Source organism: Silene latifolia, chromosome Y (assembly GCF_048544455.1).
Source record: "Silene latifolia isolate original U9 population chromosome Y, ASM4854445v1, whole genome shotgun sequence".
Classification (NCBI taxonomy): Eukaryota; Viridiplantae; Streptophyta; class Magnoliopsida; order Caryophyllales; family Caryophyllaceae; genus Silene; species Silene latifolia.
In genome coordinates this window covers 254,175,277-254,188,110 of record NC_133538.1, presented here as the reverse complement: position 1 = coordinate 254,188,110, position 12,834 = coordinate 254,175,277, and the positions used below count along the sequence as shown (strand labels likewise).

The following is a 12,834-nucleotide window of genomic DNA, read 5'->3' as shown; positions in this document are numbered from 1 at the left end:
TGGGTGTAATGCAACTTTGGGAATTAATAAGTCTAGCTTTTGATTATATGCTCTTAAACACATGGATTTTTTTGAGGTGGAGAAAAGGGGAGTGGGAGGGGCAAGTAGAGTAGGAAAAAGGGAAAGAGGGGAAGGAAAAGGAGGAGGATATTGGCTTGAGAAAAAGAGATTAGGTTAGCTCACTGTATAACCAGTGGGCAACCAGTGAGCTATGATAAGAGAAGGGGCATGACATTTTGTTGAAGTGGGAGGGATAATGAGAGCGAGAGGGGAAGAGACAAGTAGAGCTCAATGAATGACAGGTAATCCAGGTGAACTAAGGAAAGAGAGGATGACATTTTATCAAAGAAGAGGAGGGGAAGGATTGGATGAGGAGGATGAGGCGAAGGGAGGGAGAGGAGTGAGAGGGTATGGGGGGGAGCTGAGGGTATAACCATCACCAGTTGGACTGCGGGAAGAGGGAGGGGGCATGACACGTTGAAGAGTTAAGCAGAGGAAAATGGTTGTGTCCAAGCAAGGATGGGAATGGAGGATGTAGGAGTTTTGCGAATAATTTGGTCAAAGAACTTGGTGTAAGCCTGTCTGGGAACTTGGCTATTTTGGCTATCTCCGATCAAACGCAGATAGCCATGTCTTCTGTATTCGACGATGATGAAACTACGGTGTTGTTCGGTTTTCTAGGAGGTGCATTTAGCCACTCTTATTTTATCCTGTGAGTGAACTCCTGTGTATTAGTTTGAATTTATTGTTGGTTTGTTGATTATGCGCTCAATTGCTTAAATCACTTTTCGGAATTGTGCAATTGGTTAGGTTTCGTGAATATAAAGATTGGACTAGCTAATCAGGATGTTCAGTTTATTATTATCCCTCACTGCATTGCGCGTCGAACGACGGAGCTTATACACCTCCTAAGAAAACGGTATTGGTCAAGTCTCAGCTTGAATTTTTCATGTTAGTCTTCATATATTGCTTAATGTATGATTTTATTGATTTACATTTTCTGTCTCATTTGCAAGTCAGCTATAGCTATCCGAAATTCTGAATTGTATCCTCCTTTTGTCTATTTTTACTTTCCGCCTGTGCATTGAATATTATTCTGCCTTAAACGTTCTCTCCCGTTCATGTTTTAAAGAGCCATTATGCCTCTGTTTTCTTGCTTCACCCTGCTATTTTTGCTAAAGATGACCGTAATTAACTTAAATACTATAGGGTTACAAATGTTTTTTGATGAAAACATAGAATAGGGAAAGAAAAGATCAAAACTTAAAAGAGAGGGAAAATAAAGAACAATTCTTTGAGATTTTATGCGTGTCCGACGACCTATGTTAGCTAAGGCAGAGAATAGAGAGGGGCACAGAGCACCTTATTCACACGTCCCTTCCCACACAGAAGCAATAAGAGTGTTTTCTCTCCCATAGATAATGTAATAACAATTCTGTTCATCTTACGATAAAATCCGTTTGTTTATCACGTGCTTACATATCATTGACGTTTTTTTTTCCTATTCCGAATTGGTGGTCTACCAGTTTCTAACTACTTATGGTGTTCTACTGGTTTCTAAGGACAATAGAGCTATACTCCACGTCCTGGAAGGTTTGTTGGAAAAAATAATACACTTCAATGGGTATCATACTTAGGAGGAATGTGATTAGAACCCTGATTAATGCAAGCATCTAACAAATTGTGCAGAACCGAAGAACCGAATACAAACTGGAAAGACCTTGTGTGGTGGCTCAAATAGTTACTAAACTGAAACTGGAATGGAATGAGAAGAGACAATATTCCATTAATTGGTCGAGTGTAAGAGATAAGAGGTGGATTGAGAAGATATGCAAATGAGGCTCCTTTCGTGAATTTTCAGTAGCAGCAATAGCATCAATTTGCAGCAGAATAGCAGAGTTGCATTAGTAGGAGTTCTTACTTTCCTATCATTTTTTTGTCAGTTTCGTTCCTGGAAAAGGTGTTGTATATGATTCATTCTTTATTCAATATAATTCTTAAATTTCACCAAAAAAAATTATTACTAAAATCTAACTACTTTTGTTGTTGCTGAATATGATCAAGTTTAATCACTGTTAGGCAAACAACAGTGCGCATTGATAATTATTAGAGTATATGATGTTTTACGTAGATGCACACAAAATAAGACTTGCATTTATTCTACATTTTTATTCTTCTTAATTCACTTTTTGTGCACGTGTGTCCTTGAGAGATAGTGCATTGCTTACCCTTGCCTTTTCTTTTATGAATTCTATTGGCAGAAATAGAGATCTCATGTGACAAGTACTGGAATTGGAGAGTTTTTATGATGGAAGGCTAAAACGACAATTATAAAACTTCGCTAAAATATGATCAAGAATGACACTAGCTAATATAAATATTTTGGGGGTATGACACGCAAATTTATTTCAAATAGCCGCAAATTTGCAACGTTTAGGTTAGTTAAAAAAAAGGTCTTACAAAATACTCCCTCCATTATTTTATATATGTCATTCTCACATTTTGAGACACTCACATCTCTTTTCAATATCTCTCAAAATATATAAGTTAATAATATCAAATGTATACTCTTTTGAAAGCAAATTTTATGACGAATCTAATGATATAATTTTCATAATTTTTCCTAGAGTGTATTTCTATATAATTGAAAGTCAAAGTCTTACCTCGTAAAATGAAAACGTCATATATAAAATAATGGAGGGAGTACAACTTACGACTAAAACTAATAACAACGTAACTATTGGAAAATGCGAAACTAAACATAATTTGTCAATTGTCGAGTGACATTAATAGCTTCACACACTTACAATCGACAAGATAATTCACTTACATACCAATAAATAAAATCTTAAAAAGAGAAAAACTAAATCGATTTCTATATCTTGGGGTATCACGCGCAACGCGCGTGATACAACAACTAGTATATATATATATATATATATATATATATATATATATATATATATATATATATATATATATATATATATGTAAGTTCTCCTCCATAAGTCCTTCTTAGAGCCCTTGGATGAGGGAGTTGGAGGGCTGAGATTGAAAGCAAAAAAGAGGGGATTAATGCCTAATTAAACATTATATAACATTTATTTTTCCACCCACGTCTCTCTCATTCACACAATTCATTTGTCTACTCCCTCTCTAAAACCCAAATAAATACTCTCATCCTAACAAAAAAAAGCCAAATTAATTTACTACCCACCATTACCTTACACCACCACCACCACCGACCTACCCATCACCGGCCACCACCTCTACACAGCCACGCACAACCACGCATCCACCACCACCAACGACCCTTACCCTCACGCACACCTTCGCCCTCTGCTGACCACCACCCGACGCACAACACATCAGCACCCGACACCAACACCACCCACAAAGCACACGCCACCACCGCCTTGCACCACCACCACCACGTTACTCACTACCAGATCTGACGCCTCACTCCCCCGCCTCACGCCCCACTGCCGCCACTATCGCCCCTTTTTCTTCCACTTCTCATTGATTTTTTTTCTTTTTTTCCGGATCTGGAACTTTGCATTTTTTTTAATATTAGTTGTGGAGATATCCTCTCCTCACAATTTTGTTTTTGTTGGTGATGGTGTTGTTGTTGGATGTCGATGGTGGTGTGTTTCACTTTTTTTTTTCCTTCTTTTTGTGTGTGTTTTTTTTGTTTTTTCAGTTTTAATGGTGTATTGGTTTTTTTGGTTACCATTTGATGGTGTATTGGTGTTGTTATATGTCGATGGTTGTGTTTTGTTTTGTTTATCGTTTCCTTTTTTTTGTGTTTTGTTTTGTTTTTTTCGTTTTTTTGGAGTTTTAAATCTGATTGTTGGTATTCTTCCCATTATTTTTAAAATTTTAGATCTAGTTATGAAAAAAGTTAGATCTAGCTTTGAAAAGTTAAACCTAGATTTTTTTTTTCCATATTTTTTTCTTTATTTGTTGATTTTTATCTTCTAGTAAAGTTAAAATTACACTTATTTATATTAAAGTTACACTTGTCTCTATTAAAGTTTTCTCTACTAAAGTTACATTTTTCTTTATTAAAGTTACACTTTTCTTTCTTAAAGTTACATTTTTTTCTATTATTAAAGTTACAGTTTTCTCTATTAAAGTTACATTTTTCTCTATTAAATTTGCAATTATCTCTATTAAAGTTATATTTTTCTCTATTATTAAAGTTTCAGTTTTCTCTACTAAAGTTGCCCTTTTTTCTATTAAAGTTATACTTTTCTTTATTAAAGTTACACTTTTCTTTGTTAAAGTTACATTTTTCTCTATTATTAAAGTTACACTTATCTTTATTAAAGTTACAGTTTTCTCTATTAAAGTTACATTTTTCTCTATTAAAGTTACAGTTCTTTCTACTAAAGTTACACTTTTCTCTATTAAAGTTACAGTTATCTCTATTAAGGCTACCCTCTGAATGACTAAAGTTATACTCCAATGGACTAAAGTTACATTTTTAATATGGACTAAAGTTACATGCTCAATGGACTAAAATTACAATCTCAAAAGATTAAAGTTACACTCTCATTGGATTAAAGTTACAATTTTTATATGGACTAAAAATACACTTTCAATGGACTAGGTTATACTCTCATTGATTGGACTAAAGTTATACTTTCGATGGACTAAAGTTTTCTAAAAAATTAAAGTTACACTTTTTGTTTCTAAAATTACACTCGTAAAAGACTAAAATTACAATAAGTTATGATAAAATTACAAAAATTCAAAATATTATTCGTCAAAATCACTCGAAAAAGACTAAAGTTAAACTCGTAAAAATGCAAAATTGTCGTAAACTTTCTTTAAAATTAAAAATTTCAAAATAATATCTGTCAAAACCGCTTCATAGTTTAAAGTTACACTTTTTTCTGTTAAAGTTACACTCGTCTCAAAATTACAAAAAAAAAAAAAAAAAAACGTCAAAACCGCTTTTTTTTTGTTAGAATTACACTCGTAAAATTTGTATAAACATTGAAGCATAAGAAGACTTTTTTTTGTTAAGTGTACGATAATGAATTAGTGAATGTATAATTAAAGCTAGAGAGAGAAAGTGGGATTAATTAGTGTATAGGAAACTCATTAGTGTTAAGTGTGTTTGTTGTCTTCAATCTCAACCATCCATATTGGAGGATCTAATGGTAAGGGATAGGACTTAGGGACTCAAAATATATGGTGGACTTATAAGAACTTCACTATATATATATATATATATATATATATATATATATATACAGAGAGAGAGAGAGAGAGAGAGAGAGAGAGAGAGAGGGGTTCTTATGAGTCCATTGCATCTTTTGAGTCCTTAAGTCCTTATAAGGACCTTTAGATGGACAACATCTAAGTTTGAGATTGTTTAGAAAATATAGGAAAAAAAAGGAGAAGCTTAGATAGGAAAGAGGCACACTTTGTCTGATTATTGTTCTTCCTAAGTAATGGACTGACGGGATAATCTCTATATCCTCTGTGTACTATCTATCAAAACCAACCTAATTCCTTTCTTGGCATACTTCTTCATCCACCTTCTCTCTACTATTCTTCTCTCTAAAGTTGCGTTTCTCTATCCACGCTCAAAATTCAGCTATAATTCTCTCTAAAACCTGCAACTCATCGTAGACATGCAGATAATAGATGGCATCAATGGTATTTATTCATTTCATTTATTGTTTTCAGTCACCGTTTTCATATTTTCAGTTGAATGTATAATCTGCATGTCATGGTATTTCTTCATTACTTTTGAAATTTGATGTTTACTTTTAAATGAAGATTAGATTTCAGTTTTGAGTATCGAGTTTTGATATGAAACTGAATTTTGATTGTTTTAGTTTTCAACGTATTAGACTATGCAAGTTTCAATTCTGACAACATTTACACTTACATTGGACATTTACATTTTCAGACCATCACATTTATAATGTCCTTATCCTAACATTTATATTTACACTGGCACTTGCATTTGATTTATAGTTTACATTCATCATTTTCATATGAAGATTGTACAAATAATATCACTGTTGCATTTTTGAAATTGCTCCGGTTTTGATTGTTCCAGTTATCACTTCTGATTATTTTTCATAATCATAATTGTACGTATTTGACTATGCAAATTAAAGGCCATCACAATCAAAATTCAAATTTGACATCATTTACACTTACATCTTTAATGAAGTATTTAAAAAAATGATAATTGCTCATTTACACTTTTAGAACATCACACTTACACTACATTTCTGATGACATTTACACTTACACTTTGGGACATTTTGGACATTTAAACTTTGGGACATTTTGGCCATCCACTTCTGCCAGCAATTACACTTACACTTCATATCTGACAACATTTACACTTGCATTTGACATTTACACTTTGCTTTTCTTTACATTTACACTTACATTTACACTTTGCTTCTCTTTACATTTACACTCTCAGATAAATGAATTGTTTAAAAACATTCACACTTATACTTCATATCTGTTGTTTAAAAACACTCTCACTTACACTTCATATCTGATGACATTTACACTTACACATTTACACTTGGACTTCTGCTCTGGGACATTTACACTTCCACTTCTGCCAGCAATCACACTTACACTTCCTATCTGATGACATTTACACTTACACCTCATATCTGTTACATTTACACTTCATTTTTAACATTTACACTCTGTGAACTGTATTGACATGTCCTATTTACATATTCACTTAACAAAAATGGAGTGCAGCCTGACAGGCAGGAATTGTGCAGAGAGGTTGAAAAGAGGTTTACACCGTACATCGGGCAGGAGTTTAGGGGGATTGAGGACGTGGTAACATTTTATAAGATATACGCCATTGCTTGTACGTGGGTTTAATGTGCGTAGGTACACAATGAAAAAGTGGCGTGGCGGAGAGATCAACTCAAAGCTTGTTGTTTGCAATCGAGAAGGTTTCACTCACAAGGCGCCAAATAAAGATCAGAGTGACGAACTAGTTGGAGAGAATTCACAGAGGAGATTCAGAGTCACCAGAGTGGGGTGTAAAGCGAGGATAAGACTATATATGAAGAATGGTGTTCTATTAATTGACCGATTCCACGAGGGTCACAATTACGAGCTTATCTCACTTAAGGACAGAGAGTTCCAGAAATTGTCGCGCAACATAACAGATTATCACAAGATGATAATAGTTTCGAACTCAAGGGTTAGTAATTTATCATCACTGTCAATACTAATTCAATAAATCCATTCACGTTATATATGTCATATGTGTTATTAATTGACAGCTGAAGATAGGAGCAACAAGGACCTACAAAATCTAAAAAGAACAGGTGAATGGATTCGCAAACATTGGAGCAAGCTTCAATGATTTTAAGAACTTCCATAGGGATGTTAAATGTTTCCTTCATAAACGTGATGGTCAGTTGTTCGTAGACCATTTTAAGGAAATGACTGAAACAAGAATAGGTTTCTACTTTGACTACGATATTAACGATGATGGCAGCCTACATAAGGTTTTATGGGCGGACAATACTGCCCGAGAGAACTACAAGATATTTGGTGATGCGGTGTCATTCGACCCAACTTACTCCACAAATAAGTATTCTATGGTTTTCACACCATTCACCGGTGTGGATCACCATAAACGATTAGTGATGTTCTGTGGGGCTCTAATTGGAAGGGAAGATTATGAGTCATTTAATTGGGTTTTTAGCCAGTTTTTAATTGCAATGGGGGGGGGGGGAGGAACCCGAGTACATAATTACAAATTAGGACCCGGGTATTATCAAATCTGTCCTTCTTGTTTTCAAGACAGAACGGCATCGATTTTGTATGTGGCATATAATGAACAAAGTGCCCAGTAAGTTTGGTGTCTCTAGGAGTGATTATTCTGACTTCATGAGGAAACTTAATGACATTATATGGGACGAGGAGCTTGAAGCAGTAGAATTCGATGCTATCTGGGAGAAAATTATTGAAGAGCATGCTCTTGGTGACAATGATTGGTTTGCGGACACGTATGCTATAAGGGGACAGTGGGTGATGGCACATTGCAGAGACTTGAAGATGACGTCTGTTATGAGGATGACTCAAAGATCAGAGAGTGAAAATAGCTTTTTTAAGAGGTTTGAGCATAAGTCAGGAACTTTGGTTGAGTTTTGGATGCGTTTTGAGAGCGCTATGGACCAACAAAGACATACACAAAAGCAGCTTGACAACAATGATACGCACTCATCCTAGAAGACATTAACACATCTGGCGTTAGAGAGTCATGGTGCAAAGGTGTACACCTATTCAGCTTTCTACACCTTCAGGGAAGAGGCCATATACTCAATTGATACACGTAGAACCGGAGGATTCACTGAGAGAGACGAGCTAGAGGTAACTACTGTCAATGATTCATCCAGGGGAAAGAATTTTGAAGTTGCATACAGTCCAGGTAATTTAATTTACACCTTGCATATGATCACATTTACACTTTCCATAATATAACATTTACACTATCAATATCATCACATTTACACTTTCCATAATATAACATTTAGACTATCAATATCATCACATTTACACTTTCTATTTAATCACATTTAAATTTCCATATAATCCCTTGGTGTCATTTAAATTTACATTTACATTAGACATTTACATGTAATGACATTTACATTTATATTCTACATATACTTCAATACAAATACATTTATACTTACACTGTTTGTAACATTCACACTTACATGATAGCCTTAACTGATGACCCAGGTACACGTAAAGTAAGCTGCAGTTGTACAATGTTTGAAAGAACCGGCGTCCTATGCCACCATATAATATGGATTTTTTCAGCAAATGGGATGAAGACTATACCAGACGATTATGTTGTAAATAGATGGACAAAAGAGTATCTCCGATTAATGATGTTCAATTGTAATGGTGAAGGGACATACAACATGGAAATCATCGATGGAAAACAAATTGTAATCTCAATAATGTGGTCGGAGGTTCATCAGACTGTAAGGCTCCTTTGGGGCAAAGGTGTGACTGATGTTGAAAGCTTCTCCGCTATAATTAGGGGATTTAAGGATACGCTATCACCGTTAGGGGAAGTGTTGAATAAAAATCAACAAATGGAGAAAATTCTACATTGTACGGCTAGTGAGGTAGTGACGATATTCCCACCTAAGAATTCAAAAAATAAGGGTAGCGGTAAAAGAATGTTGTCAACCACAACAAAAGCACTGACCTTGGCTAGAAAACCCAAACGCAAGTTTAAGAATTTCAAGAGAATGACAAATCATGACAAGAGGAACTGCCCTAACCGCTTTTTAGCACACACACCATTGTGTGAGGGGTCGTCTGAGCAAGAAGAAGATGAAGGAGAGGAGGAGGAAGAGCTGGCATCAGAAGAAGAATAGACGTCACAACAGTGATAATGAAGCTTTTGTATTTTGAATGTGTAACTTTAAACTTTGATGTGCTATCACTAGAACGAGGGATTAGGAATTGGTCTCATGGCAGCGTCACTTTCAACTGTTGTTGGTGTATCTTTGAGTAACAAAGTTACCCAGTCAAAGCGTCAGAGTTACACTGTCATAAGACCAAAATATCTCTGTTTTATTTGATTGCCAAACATTGTGTTACATGAACTTATTTGAATTGACAATGTTATTTCAGGTAACATTTACACTTATGATTAAATCAAATCTAACCCTTCCTTACACATTCAATGAAACTTTCATGTGATAACATTGTATGAAACATTTACACTTTCAGTGTGATAACATTTACACTTCCCATCTCATCATATTTACACTTTCCCATATGACCACATTTAACTTTCAATAAAACTTTCATGTGTATGACACATTTACAATTTCAGTGTGATAACATTTACACTTCCCATATAATCACATATACACTTTCCCATATGACCACATTTAACTTTTAATGAAACTTTCATGTGAATGACACATTTTCACTTTGAATATCGTCACATTTACACTTGCGATGTAATCACATCTAACCTTTTCTCACACATTCAATAACACTTTCATTTGTATGACACATTCACACTTCCTAATTAATCACATTTACACTTCCCATCTGACAACATTTACGCATTCAATAACACTTTCATCTGAATAAAACTAAAGACCAATTTCAATTGATTGTCAATTATCATAACAACTGACTGACATGTCCAAAAAAGACTGATAACATTACAGACATTAGTTTCAACATTGCCAACCAAAATACGAATAGTTTGTTATAACCAAAAAAAGGGTAACATGTCCACACATGGTTTACTTTTTCCCCAAAACATTCTTCACTTTGCGCTTCTTTTGTAACATCCCCCATAATTCATCTTTTCCAGCTATAAACTCATTCACCTTTGCCATGAAAACGTCTCTGTTGATGTTTATGTCAGCTAGTACAAGGATCGCCACCAACTCGACTACCAAGTACCGTCGATTCCTCTTCCTCTCCAAGTCTGGATGCTCAAAAGGTTCACCCTTATACATCAGCATATACATCATACAGAATATCCCAGATTCTGTTATATTAGGAAGGGGTATTTGCCGCCTGAACGGGATTTGCCGATGCTTAAAGCTAGTAATGTGGTATCCTATGTCGACGGTTCTGGCATCCAAATAATCGCTCATAGCTGATGCCTGCAGTGAAAGCACGTAAAATTAAATAAACAATATATTGCTCATCGTATTCGAAAGTGATTTATTGGCATCAAACTTACAACTAGACGAGTAAATTTGCACATTTCAGACTGGTCCTAGTTGGGATGAGGTTGGTAGTCAAGGAGATCGACCGTTTGCGCTCTGAAATTTATACATACGAATGCAAAGTGCCCACCAATGTTGACGGGTATGAAGATAGACTCAGCATTTAGGTTGAAAGTTTTATCACAGTCCTGGATGAAGGTATCCCAAATTAGGTACAGTCGATCATTGATGGCATTAGACTATGAACCTGGTTCAGGTATATCCAACAGCTGCATGATACACTCCTATTCACAGAAGTGATTGAGACTACATAGTAACCAGGAAAATAATGTATGACTTTTAGGCTTTGGGGGCGTACCATATGACGTAACCCAAAGAAGGCCATCCTTGGAAGCAAGTATTCAGCCGAGTCCAAGTGGTAGAGAAACACAGCCCATGACTCAGTCACAACTGGCAACATTACAACCTCACGAAGCATGGACATGATGTTTGACCGTCATAGTGCAGCATGCCTACTGTACCAAGATATTGATTCGCTGCAGTGAAACCAACGTATAGTAATCAATTAAATATAGAAATTGATTAAAAATTCAATATCGTAATTATTTGAATACGTTTTAACAATTTGAGAGAAACTAACGTATTTTCAAAGTTGTGGTCATCTAAGGAGCAATAGTCCACCGCATGCTTTCGATAGGATCTAACACCCCTGACCAAAGTTTGATTGTTCCGTAAGAAGGTGGAGACAACAAGAGTCTGAGTACCAACAGCCCCACAACCGATTGAGCATCCCAGGCCACCCCCCCCCCCCCACCCTGAGGGCGGCTCCTTATGGCTGACATGGGTTGGCTTCTTGAAGACTGCACGGATGCAGGTATGACCTACTACAAAAAAAGGTTTCGATGCGACGGACACATTGCGACGGAAGACTAACCCGTAGCAAATTTAAACCTGCGACGGACAACTGAACATGCGACGGACTTGCGACGGACTTTCCGTCACAGCAAAATTTCCCAGACCGCCAAATTTTCTGACATGGCGGGAATGGCTACGACGCAATTTCTGTCGCAATATTAAAATAATAATAAAGTTTGCGACGGAATTTCCGTCGCTATATTAAAATAATATTTTCCCTGCGACGGAATTTCCGTCGCAGCCTTTTTTTAATGTCCACCTGTACATCTCACAACACGCTGGAATTTTAATAGTATTTTAATCTTGCGACGGAAATTCCGTCGCAGGTTTTATTAATATTTTATTCTTGCAGCGGAATTTCCGTCGCAGGGTTTCTTTATACGGGCAGCAGCCAAACCCTTCTCCCTCATTATCACTCTTCAATTATTTTACCCAAAAATCCCAAAAACCCGTCTCCCTCATATCCCACCACCACCACTCCTACCACCACCCTACTCCGCACATCACTTGTCCTCTTTCTCCTTTCTCCTTTCCCCTTTCCCCTTTCTTCTTCTTTCCCCTTCCTTCTCCTTTCCCCTTTCCTTTTATTCTGCCGCCGTTCTGCCGCCATGCCGCCTGCCGTACGCTCCTCCCCCCCCTTGTCTCCTTGTCTTAATTAATATAAGGTTTGTTTATTTTATTTTATTATTTTGATTAATTAGGGTTTATGGTTATTGTTTTGATTAATTATGATTAGTTTAGTATGCTTAGTATTATTAGGATAATTTAGTTTAGTTGAAAGCCAATTTAGGATGTTTAGTATTATTAGGATAGTTTAGTTTAGTTGAAAGCCAATTTAGGATGTTTAGTGTTATTAGGATAGTTTAATTTAGTTAAAAGCCAATTTAGAATGTTTAAATCAATTTTATGATGCTTAGTTTAATTAAGTTTAGGATTGTTAAAATAAATTAGTTTAATTAATATCCAATTTAGAATGTTTAGGATTATTAGGGTAGTTTAATTTAGTCAAAAGTCAATTTAGGATGTTTAAACCAATTTTAGGATGCGTAGTTTATTAAGTTTAGGATTGTTAAAATGATTTAGTTTAATTAAAAGATAATTAGGATATTTAGGATTATTAGGGTAGTTAATTTAGTTTAGTTAAAAGCCAATTTATGATGTTTAAACCAATTTTAGCATGCTT

General features: G+C 35.5%; 1 protein-coding gene across 1 annotated transcript; it reads left to right on the top strand.

Moving 5' to 3' along the window:
- Positions 1-6,742: 6,742 nt before the first annotated feature.
- Positions 6,743-9,413, top strand: LOC141630468 (protein FAR1-RELATED SEQUENCE 5-like). Its single transcript, XM_074443283.1, has 6 exons — positions 6,743-6,780; positions 6,892-7,210; positions 7,338-7,723; positions 7,887-8,132; positions 8,322-8,446; positions 8,746-9,413. Exons 1-6 carry the CDS (start codon positions 6,743-6,745, stop codon positions 9,411-9,413), a joined length of 1,782 nt encoding a protein of 593 aa, XP_074299384.1.
- Positions 9,414-12,834: the final 3,421 nt, after the last annotated feature.

Bases quoted from the DNA above. Each gene is read 5' to 3' on its own strand.
- LOC141630468 (XM_074443283.1), top strand. From the start codon at position 6,743: ATGGAGTGCAGCCTGACAGGCAGGAATTGTGCAGAGAG. The intron at 7,211-7,337 runs GTTAGTAATTTA...TAAAAAGAACAG, and splicing joins TAATAGTTTCGAACTCAAGG to GTGAATGGATTCGCAAACAT. The intron at 8,447-8,745 runs GTAATTTAATTT...CTTACATGATAG, and splicing joins TGAAGTTGCATACAGTCCAG to CCTTAACTGATGACCCAGGT.